This window comes from Anolis sagrei, chromosome 3 (assembly GCF_037176765.1).
Source record: "Anolis sagrei isolate rAnoSag1 chromosome 3, rAnoSag1.mat, whole genome shotgun sequence".
In the NCBI taxonomy this organism is placed as follows: domain Eukaryota; kingdom Metazoa; phylum Chordata; class Lepidosauria; order Squamata; family Dactyloidae; genus Anolis; species Anolis sagrei.
Window position 1 is genome coordinate 187,468,754 of NC_090023.1, and position 20,563 is coordinate 187,489,316.

Sequence of the window (20,563 nt, forward strand, 5' to 3'; positions counted from 1 at the left end):
GTTCAAAGCAGACATTGTGGGTGATCTACCTTGATATTCTGGGTCTCTATGGTTGTGGAAGAGCCCTCATATAATCCAATTCAAAGCAGACATTGTGGGTGATCTGCCTTGATATTCTGGGTTCTGTGGTTGTGTGGAAGGGCCCTCATATAATCCAGTTCAAACCAAACATTGTGGATGATCTGCCTTGATATTCTGGGTGTGTGGAAGAGCCCTGAGAAAATGGCTGCGGGATGAACCTAAGAGGGCGGTGATGTCATCAGGCTCCATTGGCTGAGGGAGGACATGATGGCTCCTTCCTTTCCTGGGTTGCTCTTTCCTCTGCCAAGGCGGCCCATGAGGGATGTAGCTGCCTCCCTGCCAGGGATGTTGGTGTATTGTGTTGTGACTGAGCCGCCCCCATAGTGTGCCTGTTTGTTTGCCCGTCTGCGAGGAAGGGGAGGAGGAAGAGGAGGGACTGGGAGGTGGTGGGGAAGGCAAGGCACACTCTCCTTCATGCCTTGAGGAGAAGCCCCCCTCAGAGAGGCGCTTTGTGGGGGAGACCACAGGAGGACCTCCTCGCGCGCCGCCTCCCTCAGCCAGACTGAAGGGCGTTCTTCTGCGGGGGGTCATTTCACTGTTTTGACTCATTTGACTCAACCAGCGTATTAGGCCCCGAGGTCTCCTTCCGCGCCTTCCTCTCTCTCTCTCTGTGTGTGCGCGCGAGGCGCATATCCCTCCGCCTCGGCCTCCTCACCCCGCCTCCCTCCATTGCCGCGCGCGTCAAGTGCCCGGATGCAAAGCGTCATGGCCGCCAACGGTGACTCGTCGGACTATGGCGGCGGGCGAGGTAACCGAGGCGCCCGTTGAGTGGGGAAGGCGGGCGGGGAGGCCGCGGGGGCCTCGGGAGGGCGAGGGGCGCCGGGCAGGCCCGAAGGCGGTGGGGTTAAAGCGGGGGAGAGGGGCAAGAGGCGTCGCCTTCGGGCAGTTGGGCAGGAACCGCCCTCTTGCCCCGGCGGAGAGGCATCAAATAGTCCCCCCCGCTTTGCCCCCCCGCCCCCTCTACGCGGGTTCTCTTCCTTGGGAGGGGAAGAAGGGTTTGGGGACTCCGTGCGGGCCAATGCCGAAGTGCCAGGGCGCCTCGTGACAGCCTATGTGGCCATGCCTTTCTCCACCAAGACTCAACAACATGGAGTGGACTTGTGTGTGAGAAGAGGGCTCCTGTGCTTCCCTCAGGCGTTGCCCCAGCTGGGTGTCACTTCTCACCTTGCAGCCTCCTCACCTGCTTGGGATGTTTCCAAGCCAAGAAGAGGAGAGGAGGCCTTCCTCAAGAAAGAGGGAAAACTCTCTCGAAAAGGCCTCCCTTCTTCACTTCCACACTGGCATATCATCCAGATGATCCAACAGATCATCCACATTGTCAGCTTTGAACTGGCCCCTTCCACATAGCCATATAACCCAGAATATTAAGACAGATCATCCACTTTATCTGCTTTGAACTGGTTTATATGAGATCCCTTCCACACAGCTATCTAACCCAAAATATCACAGCAGATCATCCACAATGTCTGCTTTGAATTGGATTATATGAGAGCCCTTCCACACAGCCATATAATCCACAATATCAAGGCAGATCATCCACAATGTCTGCTTTGGACTGGTTTATATGAGAGCCCTTCCACACGGCTATATAACCCAAAATATCACAGCAGATCATCCACAATGTCTGCTTTGAACTGGCCCCTTCCACACAGCCATATAATCTGGAATATTAACGCAGATCATCCACATTATCTGCTTTGAACTGGATTATATGAGAGCCCTTCCACACAACCATATAATCCAGAATATCAAGGCAGATCATCCACATTAATCTGCTTTGAACTGGATTATCTGAGCCCACACTGCCATGTCATCTGGTTCAATGTGGATTTTATATAGCTTCTTGGGAGGGGCCCAGCGTCTATAATACTATATAATCCAGTTCAAAGTAGATAATCTCACATTTATATGGCAGTGTAGAAGCGGCCTTTGTAACATCAGGACCTCCATTGCTGCCATGCGCTTCCCAACACAAGAGGTGTCTTTTGTTTCACCTCTTAGCACTTACACAATCCATTCCTCATCTTTCATGCAGATCACATATTCTCTATTCACCTCCATTTGTATCTCAAGCAAAAGTTGACCAGTATACCATTGTACGACCATGTTCATCTCTCACATTATACGCAATACAGAATGAATCAGACCGTATGTTCCACTACTGTGTTTTATTTATTCAAATAAATCCAACCATCCACAGTTTGAAAATGTTCAGAGGAAATCCAAAAGGCACATCTTTGTTATTCTGTTTTGTATGAGAGGCACTGTTTTTCTATACCTTTAGATATAATAAGTGGTGGAAATCCATGGATTTTGGTGTCCACAAAGGTCCTGGAACCAAACCCCAGCAGATGCTAAGTTTCAAAATGATGAATCCAATTTCAAAGCAGTATATGTTACAATTACACAAAAAAAGTTACAGTTGTCAAGTTTTAGTAACTATTTTGATCTTAGACACCAGTTATAAAAAAAACTCCACAAATAGAGAATAGAGACAATCTCATGCATTATGTTGTGAGTCGCCATCTTGCAAATGACTGTGGCCAGGGTATTTATTGCTTGGAGAGGCAACTAGCAGTAACCATGTGCTCACCCTTTCAAGTGGAAAGAGGTCAATTTATGGGCCAGTCAGGGTTGCAGAGATACAGTGATTTTAAAGTGAGGACATCTTTTTGAAACACTTTGTATTTGCAAGACTCAATTGTCTTAGAATATGGCATCAGCAGGTTTTTTTGATGACTATAGCATTTCCAGTTACATACTTATTACTAAGTTACTGCACATGCTCACGCCTTGGCATGTGTGCTACAGGCAGGATGCATCTACTGTTACTCTTTGTTCACATGTTTAGAACTAACATTGCAAACCCATGTTAATGCTGAAGAGTACTCTCACAACTGTTCCTAGGTCTCCATAACTTTAAAAAGACATTATTATTATTATTTTCCCTAGGTGTCTCCATCTTTCATAGCACGTTTCTGTTTTACCTCTCCAGCTTTTACTGTATTTCTCCATCTTTCTAACTGTGGTCAAAGGACAAGATACTTCAGTGGATAAGGAAGTCTTGTGCATCTTTACTCCAATAAAATTCCCATTTAATTTATCCTATTTACATTTAATTTGACATAGTATGGTAGCCTTAAGTATTCAGTATCCATTAGTGTTTTAACACGTTTGTGTTTGCAGTAGGTGAACTTTTGTTATTGACAGATGATTGTAGCAGAGTTCTGTAACAAAGGAAGAGCATGCTTTGGAATCTAGTATGTTCTAGCAGGTGACATACACCTAAATGAAGTTGCTTAGCCCAACTAAAAAGACCTATTGAATCAATGCAGATTTTGTAAATCAATACTTATGTAAGCCCCAATGATTCATTTGGTCTATTTTAGTTGGAAACCAACTTTTGGATTTAGTCCTCAATTGTGTATACTGTGTTTTGCATGTTGCTCTATATTGGTCATCATAACATGTTACAGAGGAAAGATTTTAAAACAGTTTGTATAGTAAACTGACTTCTCAAAAAGGAGTAACTACTTGTATTAGAACATTGATTCTCAACCATTTCTGCATTATAGACTTCCTTTTAAATATCTTCTGTGACTGTCGACCCCCAAGACTTAATTCAAGATTTAAGGCACTAGACTGCATCTAATAATTGTTTCAATTTTCTCATAAAGGTCCTTCAAATTTAGAAAGAAGGGGATATAAGTTAAGGGGATATAAGATATAAGTTATCTGTTAAAGCACACACTTCTGTTATAATACAATATGTTGATTATAATAATTCAATATGAATAATTCAATATGAATTTAATAGTAGCAACTCTAATAATAACTAATAGCTTAATTTAATCCTTTGTGAACCCTTTGTGATGACATCACAGCTCCCCAGGGGTCCCCAGATCCCAGGTTGAGAATCACTGAATTAGAACATGGTTTTGAATAACTGGTGACTACATTTCACTTTAGGTCCCTTTTTTATTTTAATGAAAACAGGTGTTATTTTGCACATGGACAGTAATATGTAACTATATTATGTTGTCATAAAACAATTCCACACTGCTATAACAGTTAATAAATGTGATTGTGTTCGCATTATATCCTGTTGAACCCTAACAATATTTTCTTCTGGAGGAAAGTATGACATGGCCAGCCAATGGGGTGGGAAACAGAAGTGTATATTCATGCAGCAAAACTCAGTATGGTTTGCTCATCTCTTTTCACTCTTATTGAGAAGTCTTGTTGACCAAGTCAAGCTGAGGCTGGCCGGCTGGCTAGGGTAAGGGGGAGATGACTTTGAATGGACTGAGAAATTAGAACGTCTTCCACAAGGAGAGCCAAGGGAAGATGTGTACAGTAGTTATTCCAGTGCTTCTTCTGTTTATATTTTCCTAGGAGACAATGCCAGCTCTTTGGCTTAGAAATGGAGATGAGCACCACCCCCCAGAGTTGGACATGACTGGATTTAATGTCAGGAGACAACAGAACATGAAGGTGGCAGGGGGACAGGGAGAATAGTGATCTTAGGCAAAATGTAGCAGAGTTTTGCTTTTGCCTTGTGATAGAAACACCGCAATGAGTCGCCAGTAGGCTGAGAATTGCGGTATATAAGCATAGTAAATAAATAGTAAATAAATAAATAAAGAAACAGCACAGGAGAAAGATGCGAGAGACAGGAAGCTATTCTCACACAGCTTCTTCCATCAATAACAAGCTCTATGTATAATTGGTTATCTTCTCCTAAAAAGCACATAATTCCATTTTTCCATTTTCAAACTTAACTAGTATCTGTATCACTAAGTGGTGCTGAGAATTGACCAGGCCCCTTCCACACAGCTAAATAAAATCTCACATTATCTGCTTTGAACTGGAATATATGGCCGTGTGGGCTTAGATAACCCAGTTCAAAGCAGATATTGTGGGATTTTCCGCCTTGATATTCTGGGTTATATGGCTGTGTAGAAGGGCCCCCTGTATCTATCACTAAGTGGTGCTATGATGTAATTTAAACTAGTCTTGGCTAAGTTGAGGAGCCCATATATCTCTCAGTCTTACAAATTAGAAGTTTTGTTCTCTGTGTTTATTTCCTCATTGAAGACAAACTTTTTTTTATCTATGGAGGGAGTGATGAAGGTGTTGGTTGTGGACTACTTGGCATAACTTGATAAAGTCTCTTAGGGACAAAAATTAGTGTCTCGCTCCATGAGAGTTGATCACCTGGCAATATTTCTTATCACAGTTTTGCTCCAGCTAGCTGGTAAGATACACTGTTATTTTTTCTCCGATTTGATAGACCCTAGCACATTCAACATCTGCAGATAAGGCAGGCCAACATATTTGGTTTCATATCTCAGCTGTGCTATTCACTTGACTGGGAGGAAACCTCACACTTTTCAACCAGTTCTCACCTTTGTGAAGAGAAGACAATGAGCATTGTCATTAATGGATGTTTAATGAGAATTTGAAAAATGTTTAAAAAAATTATGGTGTGGAAAGACAGGAAAAGCTAACTGCCATCTTGTTCTTCTTGAGTTTTTCTTTTCACCATGATTATTGTCTTTACTCAATGTGGTATGATGAAGTGTTATCATCCTGTGTGTAGACTTTAAAAAGAAGTAATAGAATTTATTTATTGATTTGCAATATTTATATTTATATATCTTCTCAACCTGAAGGGTACTCAGGGCAGTTCACAGTGAGTTTAAGTATTATATGGAATGTAGCTTTAAAAACATTTTAGAAAGTTAGGCAACAGACGCTTTGTTTCTGAAAATTAATTAATGAAAAACGTTCATATGTTTTGATTATTTTTGTGCTCACTGTGTGTCTTGTAAATTATGGTGAATAACTGATAGGTGGGGTTTCTGTTTGCATTTTTTGTTAGGCCGAGACTTGATAATTTGCATCTATTATAGTTGAATGAAAAGAAATTCTAATTGTACTATCTTTTGCTTGGTTGCATATGCTTGACTGCCATGAAATCATAATGTATTTCTTAGGGTTTAAAGTAAAGTACCACCAGAAGTTGGAAATATTGAAAGTAGAAAGAAATGTAGGAAATGTAGGAAAAAATGTAGAAACATCAAATCATTGTGTTTTGAACTTGGAAGAATTCTTATTCTTTCTTGAATATTTGCAAAACATGTGACATTTTTAATGGCAGTTGATTACAAGGCTTAAAATATTTCTTTCAGAAATGTTTACAACATGAAATATAGATTATAAAGCTAAATGAAGACATTTATTGTTTGTAAGGTAGGTAGGATTTTTTTTTTGTTTTCCTGTTAAAATATTTAAGTTTGCATAAATATCCTAAACTGAGATATCAAATCCTCATCTTGGAAGCTAACAAAGATCAGTTCGGTTGAATTCCTGGATGGGAGACCACTAATGAATACCAGATATTGTGGGCTATATTTCAGAGAAAGAAAGTGGTAAAAGCACATATTGAATATTCCATACCTGAGAAAACTCTTTTAAAATTATGGGGTTGCCATAAGTGAACAGGTGACCGCAAAGCACGCATGCACAAACCATGCTTATAGACGTCATCCTCTATTAGGGTATGCCAAGAGTGTTCTAATTTTGAGGATTAGGGTTTCGAAGGATTCTGTGCTTTTGATCCTTACAGAATGATTCAGTGTGCGCAGATGCTCATGACAAGTTGGTGCACTGAAGAAACCTGCCTGTGTGACTGCTCCCCTATTTTTAGTTAAAGGGTGGGAACTGTGCAGCCCTCCAAATTCTGTTGAACTGCAACTCCCAGCATTCCTGACCATTGGCCATGCTGGCTAGTGTGGATAATAGTTTAATTTGAGCAACATGTTAAAGGCTGTAGTCCCTACTCCTGTTCTAATTTAATAAAATACATTCCACTTACATCCGAACTAATCTGCGGAAAGGGTCAGTTAGATAATCTAAGGGTGCTTGCACCATTTTGAATCTTTTAGTGCCATATTCAACAGGATGCATATTCTTGCTCAGTAGCAATCCCTAGCAATGTTAGAGAAACATGGTTTTAATATGAACCGACTTTCATATGATGTGATCAAATATTTTCAGAACTGAAGCTATTTTTGAGAATTTGGCTGCCTATTTCTAAACTTAAACATGATTCTTTTCAATGTGAAAGATAATAATAATATAAGGTATAATAGGTTGCATGGCTTTGTGTGCATAATTAGTTAACATATGGTTAATGAGTCTGTTCCAAAGGGCTAGGTAGTTGTACAGCCATGTATTATGACTGCAGTCTAGTGCATCTTTACATAGAAGAAAATACTGTTGACTATATTCAAAATTATATCTAGGGTAGATGTGCACTAAGATTGTATTGAAAATTAATGAGATTTAGGAAAGCAGTATGTTTTGTTTGTTTAAAAACTCAACAAGTTCTTGTTCACTTAGCCCTGTTGTTTAGAATGTTTGCATGAGTGTACTTACCGTATTTTGATTAGCAGTATCTGCTATAAACCAAGTTTGAATACTTATTACAAATTCCTAAGTACAAGATAATTTTAAAGTATTAAGTATTTCAGTTCCAGCATGTGCAGAACTGCAAAACTAGCTATGTTTCCTTCTACTAGCATAAAAATAATTTTGTTTATATCCCTGCAATTTTCATCTAGTCATATGGTAGAATTCCTCTTAGAGGTAGGCCTTTCTGTTTATATTAAAATCTGCTATAGTTAGATCTCAAATATTGGTGATTTGTACAGCTTCATTCTATTTTTTTTCTTTTTATTTCAGGATTTTTAATATATTGAATGCAAAAGGCATCAAACCTTTATTTTATGCCTATCTTTTGGGAAAAAATATTGAGTGGATACTAAATAATGGAGTTGTAATTTTTCTTTAAAGGTAAGTTTAAGGATTTCTTCGCAAAACTTTAAAATGGTAAAAGTTTGCTGTCTAAAATGTTTAGTTAAAACATACTGCATTTTTTGAAATATTTATATCTGAGTTGAAACATAAAAATGATGAAATTGTCAAATCAGCAAGCTAAATTTAGAAGAACGGAGGAGTGGAGAAAATGGGAAGAATATATTGTTAATTTCAACACCTTACTATTAATGTAGTTTGACATCCGTTTAATTGCCATGGCTTAATGCTATGGAATCCTGGGAGTTGTAATTTTAGAAGGCCTTTCGTGTTCTCCACCAAAGAATGTTGGTGCCTTACCAGATTACAACTCTCAGAATTCCATAACATTGAGCCATGATAGTTAAACAGATGTTAGATTTATTTATTTGCACTATTTATATACCGCTTTTCTCATCCCTAGGGGGACTCAAAGCGGTTTACACATAGATAATGGCAAAAATTCAATTCCTTACAACTACAATAGTAAAACCACACTATAAACATAAAACATATTTAAAAAAGTACATCATCAAATATCAAAACAGTTATTAAAACCATAAAGCAATCTCATCAGTTGAGTCACCATTCCAGCCCTTGTCCCACTGAAAGCTGCATACATCTATTGTCCGAAGGCCTGGTCCCAGAACCATGATTTTATTTTATTTTTTCTAAAGGTCAGGAGCGAGGGAGCAGATCTTGCCTCCTTTGGGAGTGTGTTCCATAGGTGGGGGGCCACAACCGAGAAGGCCCTGCTTCTCGTCTCCGCCAGCCGCATTTGCACTGTTGACGGGAGCGAGAGCAGGGCCTCCCTTCTTTCACTCCCGTGCATTAATTCTGCACCATAGATACTCCCTCAGTTAACATAATTTATTGTGACTAAAATATTGTTCTAAAAGTTCTTTTAAAAAGTGAGCTTTTCAGGTTTTCATAAAGTATGGGAAATAATAATATGGAAGTGTTCTGTGACGGAAAAGAGTTAGGACGAGAGAAGGAATAATGACAGGGAGCAGTTGACATTTGGATAGCAGTGTAGAGAAGCAGAGTTAGTAAATATCTCAGGGAAGGATGTCTATGAGTTGAATTTCTAAGAAGAGAAATAAGTGGGAATGGGAAAGCCATGTAGTGTTTTCAGAATAGGCATGTGAAACTGTGCAGAGTCAGAGATATCACACGAAGTCACCATTGTATTTATGGCACATGTTCAGAGAAAAGACAGAAGTAAATAAATTGGTAGTAATGGATTGGATGGATACGAGTGAATGAAGACAAGTCAATGACTGAATAAAGATGAGATCAGAAAGAAAATTTGAGGCAATAAAGTCAAGGGATAGGACAGAAGTTTTTTGATTACTGTGCTGGGAGGACTGGAAGAAAAGTCTGTATTTTCACCATGTTTCAAAGAACAAGTGACATGTTTTGAGTGTAAGGAAATTAGAATCAAAGGCTTGCATCTTGCTGACTTATTTAATAGCATATTGTATGTAATGGATGATGCATTATGACAAGTCTAATCATGTTACTGAATGAAGAACAACTTGTCCAGTCAAAACCCTAAAGGTTTGCAGTCATGTGGTAGTTCCAAAGGGCAATGTATCGAGTTTTCATTTTTGGAAGCACCAGTCTCCTTTTTGGTTATCCTTTGAGATTGGTGACCAGTTCTGTAGGAAAGGAAAAGTTTGATATTTCTCAGGTGAGTCGCCTCTGGGCGGAGTCACCTCCAGGCTGAGAAAGGCGGCATACAACTATGGTAAATAAATAAATGTGTACTTCGCAGAATAACTTCTCTATTTAAGATATATAAAGCTTTAGTACCACTGAGTCATTTCTTTTCCAAATCCCTTCTTCCCATTCCCCATACCTACCTACTTCCAAGAGGGTACTAGATTTTTATTATTTCAAAAATGTAGGTAGAATTTTAGGTAGGTAGGTAGAATTTTTGTTTGTTTCATTGTGTTGCATTTTAAAACAACTTTGAAAATCTTTCTATGTATGGTTTTCTGATGAGGTTTATTTTTCATCCATGTTTTTATGGTAGGATCTCAAAGAATTTTTACTTCTAGCCAAACCAGCCCCCTGGTTTTCCAAGTGAGATGGAGACTAGAATGAATCTGACTGAGCACGGGCTAGAGCTTATTTGAAAGCCTACTCTGTGGCAATGGAGGCAGCAGAGAAATCATTCCTTGCTGCTACCATTGCATCTGCAAGGAACCATCCAGCTGAGCTGTTTCGAGTGGTCAGAGGACTATTACATGCTGGTCCTCAAAGAAAAATCCCTGACCATTCAGCAGCCCACTGTAAAGAATTTGTAAGGCACTTTGCAGATGATTCGTTCAGATCCGTTCCGACTTGGATGCTGTTATTTGATACAGTTCCAATGGATGTAACTTTGGCTCCTGCTTGTCCAGTGTTGATGAACATCTTTCAATTTGTGCAGCCTGAGAATGTGGACAGGATCCTTGGAGAGGTGAGAACTACCACATGTATTCTAGGTCCTTGTCCTTCCTGGCTAATCAAACAGGCCAGTGGGGGACTGGCAGAGTGGGTGAAAGTGGTGGTCAGTACCTCCTTAGACCAAGGCAAAGTTCCATCTTGCCCAAAAAGAGACAGTTGTGAGACCTATATTGAAAAAGCCACTGCTGAACCCCTCTATAATGGACAACTTATTGGCCAGTGTCCATCCTTTTCTGAGCATAGTTTTGGAGCATGTGGTAGTCTCCCAACTCCAGGGATTTCTGGATGAAACGGATTATCTAGATCCCTTTCAGTCTGGTTTCAGGCTTGGCTATGGAATAGAGTCAGCTTTGGTCACCTTGGTGGATAACCACCGCAGAGAACTAGACAGGGGAGTGTGTCCCTGATGGTTCTCCTGGACCTCTCAATTGCTTTCGATACCATTGACCATGGTATCCTTCTGGGTTCTCTTGGTGAGATGGGACTGGGAGGCACCAGAGATGCCAATAGCTAAAATTTAATGTGTGTACCACCTGGGAGCTTGCGGTTTTAAAAGCTAAATCTGAAGTCTATCTTGAGTGTATTGGGGGATGCGATGTGATAAATGTTTGTGAGAGTTTAATAAATATAATAAAATAATAGAAATAGTCAAGCACTTGATCAAAAGGCTTGAATTTTTTAAAATAGTTTTTGCTGACTTATTACATATTCTTTAATTATATAGACATTCAGTTTGTTTTTAAAATGCAGATCTTTATGGGTTTTTAAGAATTACATTGTGTTTTTTTTTCCAGATATATTACACTGAGGAAATTCTCTGACAGTATTTCAGCACAGAGGTCTTTTAAAGAATACTGTGACAGGATATTAGAGAAGCTTAAGAAAATGCCATCTGAACAGGAACCGTCTTGTATTCAAGAAACCAGCTTGTTGCAAGAGAATGTGGATAGAATATGTGCTCCTGTATCAACTATTGCTGTTGAAAAGTCTACATCTCAGCCTGCAACTTCAGATATTCTCTCCTACGGACTAAAAGATGTGAAAATAGAGCTGCCCAGAGTCAGTATCCCAAATGAAGTGGTATCGAAACATGAAATTGAAAGATATATGAATTTGTTTCAATGTAAAGAGAAGCCAGCAAGGACATCTTTCACACAAGTGGATGGGAATGGAGGCAATTTACACTGTTCTGAGACTCATACTCCATGTAATAAACTAGGACTGCATTATGAGGAAGGACAGAAAATTTCAGCAAAAATACTAAACTTTAGCTGTACAAAATGCAAAGACAACATTAGGTACAGCCCAAATGATCTACAGAAACACTTCCAGCTGTTACATCATGGAGAATTGCCATCTTACCCATGTGAAATGTGTAATTTTTCAGCAAATAATTTTCAGTCCTTTAACCAACACCGTCTGACACATCGTAGCACTTTAGTGAAATGTGAAATCTGTAATGATGACCACAGATATACTTTGTTGGGTCTGACAAAACATTTCTCATCTAATCATTGTGTGAATGGCCAGTTTCAATGTGAAAGATGTATTTTTTCTACCAGGGATGTAGGCACATTTGTTCAACACATTCATAGACACAAGGAAATACAATATAAATGTGACACATGCCATTACGTAGGTTTTTCAAAAGAGGAATATGAAACGCATATGGTTTCACACACTGGCATGTTTCCCTTCAGTTGTCAGTATTGTAACTACATGGCGTCACGGAAAAACTATCTTTTAAAACATATATTTACCTCACACAAAGACCGCATCTATCCAAAAGATAAAATAGATGGAGTTAACAGTGAAAAGAGGATGAAAACTTCAGCAGGACTAAAACTTATCTTGAAAAGGTACAAAACAGGAGCTTCGAGGAAGGCATTATGGAGACGCAAAAAATTTACAAGTACTTGTTGTAGAATTGGAAATGAGGATACACAGGTTCTCAACAACTTGAAAGAGATTCAGCCCAAATTTGAAGAATTAGGCCAATCTGCAAAGGAACCTGCCTTAAATGAAAACAACAATCTTGCAAATGAAAAAGCTATCTATAGCAAAACAAAATCCTCCCCAGCAGTACAGTGCAACAGAACAGAAGATGGATTGGGTTCTGGACAAGGGTTGTTGAAAAAAGCTGTTCATGGTCCTACAGTACTGATGGTTAAAAATAATAAAATATCTGTTCCTGCAAACTACAGCGCTAAATTTATGGGATTCAAAGTGGTGGATGGAAAGCAACATATAGTGATTAAACTGCTACCTACTGATAGACAGAATTTGCCTGCAGGAAATGAAGTGATTAAAGACTATTCAGCTGGATGTCTACCACAGTCAGTTGACAGGCCAAGTTTTGCTTCAGGTGCCAGATCTCATGAAATTAATCAAGTATCTAGAAATTCTGTAAATTCATTGACATCTCCACCAGCATTTTGCAGTCAGTATTCAGGAAAAATAAAGCAAGAAAGTACGAGTTCTTTGAATTGGAATGCATCTCAGATTGTTGCTCCTGCTAATATAGTGGTAGCAAAGCGTGCAGCTCATCTGGCAGTGAAACCAGATTCTTCATTACCTTGTGATTTGGTGGCAAGGACTGAAACCAGACATCCTGTTTCATGGAGAAATTGTATATCTCAGGACCATCCTCAAATTTCAACATCTGATGGTACACACATGCTTCATTACGATCCCATGAAGAAATCCTTTCCTTCAGAGTTCAAGGTCTTGAATGGTGAAGTGAACAACGGCAGTAAACATAATAATCCTTATTGTCCCTCAACTGATGCTTGTAATTATGCGCTGTTGCCATTCCATAATTATTCTAAAATAGACATTTTGGATAAATCTACAGATTTGATGTCTGACAAAAACTGTCCCCTGCCACACAGGTCTGCCAGTGAAACCACAGCGTGTGTTTCTAAATCAGCAACAGGATTAAATTTGGAAAAAAGATCTTTGCAGCCTCTTTATGGCTTTGTAAATTCAAATTATTCTCCAGTATTCTTAACTAATGAGCCTGGTTATGCCATTGATAGGCAGCATTGTGCTGAAAATCATGAACACCCACAATATTTAAATAGTAAGGTAAATCAAGTATTGGATCATTTAGCTGAAAAGTGTAAAGAAGAAAATGCCTCAAATTGTGTAAATTCATCGGTCATGCCTAAGATTACATCGGTTTTCTCACTTCAAAGTAATCATGCATCCAATTTTCTGTCACCTGAAGTGAATCAGTCATTACAAGATGTATTGAAAGGACAACCTGTTACACAGCCACACAACTACACAAAACCTGCCTGTAATCAGCCATTTCCAAATAATCATACAGATGATAAAATGCTTACACACTTCAAAGATTCAGCAGTTGTGTGCAGTTTAACACATTCCCCTGATAAATTCAAGAGAGAGTTGCATGTTAACTGCAATGCAACAAATGAAGCTATGGACTTTAGGAATGGACAAGACACAGTGACATCTCATAGAACAGAAGAAATGAACCCTCCATCAGGGATAGCAGGTACATTGCTGAAGACTCAGACAGATTCAATCATAATGCATCAGTTGGCAAAAGAGAAAACGCACTACAGTATCCGTAGTGCCAATATTGCCCATTCATCTCTTCCAGAACAGAGAAAATCAGTGGTAATTCAGCCATCATCAAATTTTTTTGTACCTTTGCGCCTTGCCCACCAACAAGGGCTGCAAGTTATTTCAGGAACGCCTTCTCCAAAAACGGGTTCAGATCCTCAGGCAACACATGGTGCAACTAGATCTTTACTTTTGAACAAAGGACCTGGAATGATTTTGACATTTGGTGGTGGGTCACTTGGAACAATTGCAAATGCCGCTGAAAATAATTCTCAGGTTTTAGATAAATGTGTACCTAAAGAGTGCAGTAAAGAAGTCGTAGAGATGAAACCAAACACAGACAGTTTTAAAAATGTAAGAAATTCTGCTAGTGTTAGTGTCTGCAGTGGGACAGCTGGTGCTTCATCCATTAGCCAACCACGAAAGGAACAACTTAATATTACAAATTCAGACAATACAATTTCTTCTCTGAAAATCCTTGCTGGATATCAAGGTGGTAGGGTTGCCTCTTTGGAACCAATAAAACATGCAGAAATTGGACAAGAACAACCTGTGTATGCACTTTTGCCTGATGGCAGGCAAGCAGTTTTTCTTAAATGTATGTCGTCAAACAAGCCACTCATACAGAACCACATTCATAATACTGCTGATAGTCAAAATACTGAACCAAAGAAACCTGGAGCAATGCAAAAAAAGCTTTTTTTGAAAATAAAGACATTTCCTGCTGTTGACAATTGTCTCCCAGTTAGCAACTTTGTGTCCTCTTTACAGTTCAATAATACCTGTTCCCTTAACAGACCTGCAGTGGACCACAAACAGTCAACTCTTTCTTCTAGCAATGCTTTGTTCTTATCACATAAATGGATGCCAGCAAATGCTAGTTTGGCCAGAGATGAATCCATAGACCCTTGCACTTCCATGGAGTCTGTACATTCCTCGAGGCATGCAGAAATATGGTCAGAAAAGTCCTCATCTGATTCAGCACAAACAGTACCTGCTAACAAAAGGAGTAGTTTTGGAAGCCAAAAATCAAGATCTATGGCAAACCGATTTTCAAAGGTTAGACGTCATTCAAAACAAACTGGTGCTAAAGTTTCGGATGCCACGGTCTCGCAAAAGAACCGGAATCTGAAACGGGGAGCAAGGGAAGACCTCCAAGAGCCCCCCAGAAAGAAAACATTGCATCGAAAGTGTAAGGCGAAAAATCAGGTGGATGTAAATGAGTTTGAATCATTGCTTCATGCCCCCTGTAGACCAAGAGCGTCAAAAGACACTGAAAGGATTCTAAAGTTGCTTCCTTTTGATTCCAAACAACTTGTCAAATGCCCCAGAAGAAATCAGCCAGTTGTAGTACTAAACCACCCAGATGCAGATGTTCCAGAAGTTGTAAATGTTATGAAGACTATTGCAAAATTTAAAGGACATGTACTAAAAGTCTCTTTATCAAAGAGAACTATTGATGCTCTTTTGGAGCCGGCGGATTACAGTAACAGTTTGTATATAATTGCTGACGACCTTTCTCGAAGAAAACGTAAAACGTTGAAACCTGTCAGTCCTGTCAAAGAAAGGTTTGTTTTAAAATTAACACTGAAGAAAACTAGCAAAAACAATTATCAGATTGTAAAAACTACCTCTGATAATACGCTGAAAATGAAATTTAGCTGTTGGTTTTGTGGGAGAATATTTGACAATCAGGACAACTGGGTAGGGCATGGACAACGTCATCTAATGGAAGCCACTCGTGACTGGAATTCATTGGAGTAATTTATTATGATTTATAAAGAAGTCAAAGCAGAGTATATGACTGCAGATTATTTTGAACAACAGCTTCAAAATCATGTTTTTGGTGTTTTTTTTTTTTAAAAGGAACAAGTTTTGTAGTAGCACCTAAAATTGAAACTGTATGACTCTAAATTAAATAGTTGCAATTGCGGTTTAAATTGATTTTTGCTACTACTATCATGTCATATATTTGTATTTAGATAATGAGTTTCAGGGCTTTTTTTGTTCTGTACATTTTTTAAAAAAAATCAAAGTGTGTACATATTTTTGTACTTTAGTTATTTGCTATAAAAACTTGCACAGGAATTGTATTTTTCCAGCTCTGTGCATGCACTACTAAAATGTTTTTCAGCTACACACAGCTATTGCCGTATTTTTCCTTAATCTTAACAAAAATAAATAAAAAAGGACAAAAACTTTTCTTTTCCAGGGATGAACACTGTTGTTAGTAAGTGCCTAAAAGATGTGAAGCAGTTTACTTTGTGTTGACTGTATGACCACAGGTCTACATGGGGCCAGGTTTCCTTACAGTTTTTTTTAAACAAAGCCATATGTGAATGCTTTAAGCTATATTGCTATGCACATGACACTTGTACTTTTTCTGTGCATCTTGTCTACTTTCTTAGTGAGATATTTTTTCATATAAATCAATAAACATGTTACTGTGTTTATACCTGATAATGAAATCAGTTGGAAGCATAAAGTATTATTAGCTTATAGGGTCCATTGAAGAAAGTCAAAAGAGGATATTAGTTATCCCCACTAAATCAGTATAATTGGTCTTAGGAGTTTGAAGAATTTTGCTACCTGTGTGCAGCCTATGGTTATGGTGCCATAGTCTTGCTAGAAATCAGATTCTAACTTTCTCTATTAAATCTTGTTTTATTACTAGATTCTATAATTTCTTTCTTAAAGGAATAATTCAGGTTTGATTTTCTAAGTACAAAAATTGATATCCCACAACGAGGAAGCATTTGACATTCCACACACCAAAAATCTCCCAAGTTTGGACATCCTTTTAATTAAAAAAACACAACGGTCCCGCATTGACCTGACCATTCTGCTGTGTTTTAGGTTGTGACGCTTAATTTACGCAAACAAAAATGCTTTTGTCCCATGTTGTCAAAGATCACCAAACTTAATTTTCTCAAGAATAACAGCACAGCCTTGGCTGTCAGGTTGAAAGTAGAAATTATATTGGATATTTGCTCAAACTCCTCAGGCTGTTGTATTGATCCACAATCTAGAAACTTTTGCTCTCTTAAGCCTGCAGTTGAACAGATATTTTAACTTATTAGAGCGACTAAAATATTGCATTTTTCAGTTTGTTGGCCAGAGCATTACATATTGGGCATTTAAAGTCACAGTTAAAAGTTTTTGTCTTTTCGCTGGAGGAAAGATCATTGTACGTTCATTGTATGTTCAGGCCTTGGAGTCAAATTCACACACTGTTCAGATAATTTGGGCTGAAGCAGGCATTCGTCCACCTGCAAAGGGAAAAGAGAGACATGGGCATGTCCCAAGATTCCTTCCAGACTGAGTTTTATCACAGATAGGTCAAGTCTGAATAGTCAATATGTGTATATACCCTGTGTGTTCAGAAAATAGAGAACAAAGTTGTATTGACTGAAATGATACACAAACAAAATTACATTTGGAGCATAAGGAGAGGATGTGATTTCATTGATACCAGTTTAGTAGTGTTAAATTGTGTATTGTCCACTATAGAAAAATTAGGGTTATCTAATGGTGAGAGTCACTATTTTAATGAGCAGAAAAAGTTAAGATTGAGTTGCACCAGTCTAACACGTGGATCTAATTTCTTTAATGTTTAAACAGTTCTTAGAAAATGAAAAAAAAAATCTCAGGAAAATGATGTACTTTAAGAAAATGCAGTTCAGGATTACCTCTTCAGATTTTCTCCTGCACATGTTTGGTGTTAACAGATTTGTTTTATAGAAATATTTCTCTATAATTGTATTGAATAATTTAAAACCATAAGTAAAGCACAGGTTTTTATTGTAAGATTAAGTTGCTGATAAAGAATCTTGGTCTTTGTTTCTTGAGCTGACTTTTTCAAATATGTAACAGTTTGAATATTCTTTTAAATTGTGACAGAATAAGTTCCCTACGAAGTGTGGAATGATGCATTGATTTCCGTGTGAAGGGCATTCCGGTTTTTATATTCATAATTATATTTTGTATTTATATTAAAATCATCATTACACAGGGCTCATCTCAAATTTGATTAAAAGTTGAGAGGTACACGGAAGAACAGAAAGGAAACAAGGGTTTTTGCCAGGCTTTGAAAAATTAGTATGCCTTCCACAATCGTTTTCAACCACATGAATTGAGCTGTAGAGCGGCCAAGCAGTGTGTTTATAATGTGGCCTGGCTTCTGTTCTTGGTTATAGTACAGCTACTCTTAATGCTGCATGAGTGGGTGTATGTAAGGTGACTGTAATTATTTTTGCCACTAATTTTTTTTTGTAATATTGCTATTAAATTTTAATCCTTTGTCACAGTTAATGAGATTGAAAAGCTTCATATTTGTTACATGAGATTTCTTTAAGGTTCTGGGTAAAATTATAAGAATCTCAATTCTGAAATGTGTACACGCAATCAAATGACATTGTCTTTTGGAATTACATTGCACCGAGCTGGTAAAATCTTAGAAAATGTTGCTGTTGCATATATGAACAGAATATATTTTCCCTCGTGTTACACAACTATTAAGTTAGCGAAGCTGATGGTTTATAAATTCTATAGACATAGTAGTTCTGTTTGTTTACAAAACATATTGACTGATATCCAGCATGGATTTGGTGATATGTAAAGCTCAACCAGGCATCGTTGCATTCCCTCTTGTCTCTTCAGGCACACCACCTACCTTTATGTTCCTTGACCTCAGCCTTTTTAGTTCAAGGATGATGAAGTTGGCCAGGAAACATCTAGCTATAGTCCTGACACTGGATACACAAAAATTACATACTCTTCTTTGACCCAAGAGATGAAGGATGGTGCATGCCTCTTCATGTTCCTGACTATACAACACAGCTTGATGCTTTTTGGTCAATCTTGCCATCCACTGGCCATTAAACAGTTATAGGAGGAGTACCTAGGTGGTATGGATGGGAAGGTGCTGTTGCTGAATAGCTTCAACCAGAAATACCTATATTGTACAGGGTGAGACAGCATAATTTCCTTTTTTAAAATGCGCGCCATTCAGTAGGTTGAAGATGTAGCGGAGCGCTGGTGGTCTTGTTCAAGAGGCGGGAGTATAAAGTTTTGTCCTGACAGTTCAGTCGCCATCATGCGTTGGAACAGTGAGGAGCGTAATTTTGATGTTGAGGCCTACTTTTTGATTTGGAGTGGCCCCTTGTGATTTTTTTTCTATGGGGTCTTTTGAAATTCCGTGTTTATGTGAACCATCCAAGGATCCTACAAGATTTGAAGACCCAACATCCAGGAAGAAATTGCCAACATAGAACCTGCTATTCTGGCAAGAGTTATGACAAACGCCAGAAATCGGTTTACTCAGTGTATGGAGAATGGGGGACATTGCCTACCTAATTTGATCTTCAAAACTACGTAAAACAAAACTTTAGGTATGCGCCTACATTATAATTTTTTTTTTAAAAAATCTGATTCATACAATGAGTTTTATTAAGTGTCTGCTACCTACACCACTGGAGAAATTACACTGCTTAGCTGGTATTGCACCACCTGACATCCGCCGGGAAGTAGCAGCCAATAGTGAAAGGACCAAGGCAGAGACATCTCCAGCTCATTCCCTGTTTGGGTATCAGCCAGCATGTCAACGACTTAAATCTAGAAATAGTTTTCTAAGATCTACAGAGGTACTTGCAGGAACACCCTAGCAAGTGAGAGTCCAAAAGTGGCAGGCTCAAACCCAGAACCTCAACCAATGGCTGATACCAAATGAGAGACTCCCCCCTGGGCACACACAGGACGGCGATTTGGAAGGCGCTGAACAGACTGCGCTCTGGCACTACGAGATGCAGAGCCAACCTCAAGAAATGGGGCCACAAAGTGGAATCCTCGACATGCGAGTGTGGAGAGGAGCAAACCACTGTCCACCTGCTGCAATGCAACCTGAGCCCTGCCACATGCACAATGGAGGACCTCCTTAAGGCAACACCAGAGGCACTCCAAGTGGCCAGATACTGGTCAAAGGACATTTAATCAACTACCAAACTCACAAATTTTGTATTTTGTCTGTTTGTTTGCTTTGTTCTGTTAGAAATGTAATATAATTGGTGGTTGCCCTGACACGACAAATAAATATTAAGTTTTGAAAAAAGGAAGTTATGCTGCCTCACCCTGTATAATCACACATTTATATGAATGATTTTTTATATTACCAACAGGGCTTTGGCCACTGAGTTTAAATGTGCGTGGAAGACAAAGTTAGTCTCTATTTCCAGTTTTGCAGTGGAGAAGGGGAAGCACTCCATTTTATGTGAGGAGGGTGACAGAAGTGGCAATGGAGGGGAAAACAAAAGTATGTTCTCCTTTTTTGTATGCAACACACTTTCTAAGAAATTGAATAGGACAATCGATAGGAATGAATGCTGAATTAATAATGCTTTCTTAATATGAGTGTATATTTCCGTAACTCATAAATATTAGATTTGTGACCTGGGTTGCAATTCTAGTACTTTAATGCCAGTCCTTTCAAAATCAGTGGGACTTGGCTCTGTGACTTACCTCTGTAAAAACATGCATCTTTATTTTACTGTTGGCATTATACTAGATACAATGCCAAGTATAT

At 38.7% G+C, this 20,563-nt stretch overlaps 1 protein-coding gene across 2 annotated transcripts; it reads left to right on the forward strand.

The window, feature by feature from the left end:
- Nucleotides 1-469: 469 nt before the first annotated feature.
- Nucleotides 470-18,297, forward strand: ZNF518A (zinc finger protein 518A). Of its 2 annotated transcripts, XM_067465745.1 has the most exons (4): nucleotides 470-829; nucleotides 6,276-6,336; nucleotides 7,831-7,941; nucleotides 11,190-18,297. In XM_067465745.1, exon 4 carries the CDS (start codon nucleotides 11,281-11,283, stop codon nucleotides 15,748-15,750), a length of 4,470 nt encoding a protein of 1,489 aa, XP_067321846.1. In that variant the 5' UTR covers nucleotides 470-829; nucleotides 6,276-6,336; nucleotides 7,831-7,941; nucleotides 11,190-11,280; the 3' UTR covers nucleotides 15,751-18,297. The 2 variants fall into 2 exon arrangements, with proteins under 2 accessions (XP_067321846.1, XP_060624674.2); XM_060768691.2 differs by lacking the exon at nucleotides 6,276-6,336.
- The last annotated feature ends 2,266 nt before the right edge of the window (nucleotides 18,298-20,563 follow it).

Excerpts from the sequence above, each read along its gene's own strand:
- ZNF518A (XM_067465745.1), top strand. The coding sequence starts at position 11,281 with ATGCCATCTGAACAGGAACCGTCTTGTATTCAAGAAACCAGCTTGTTG.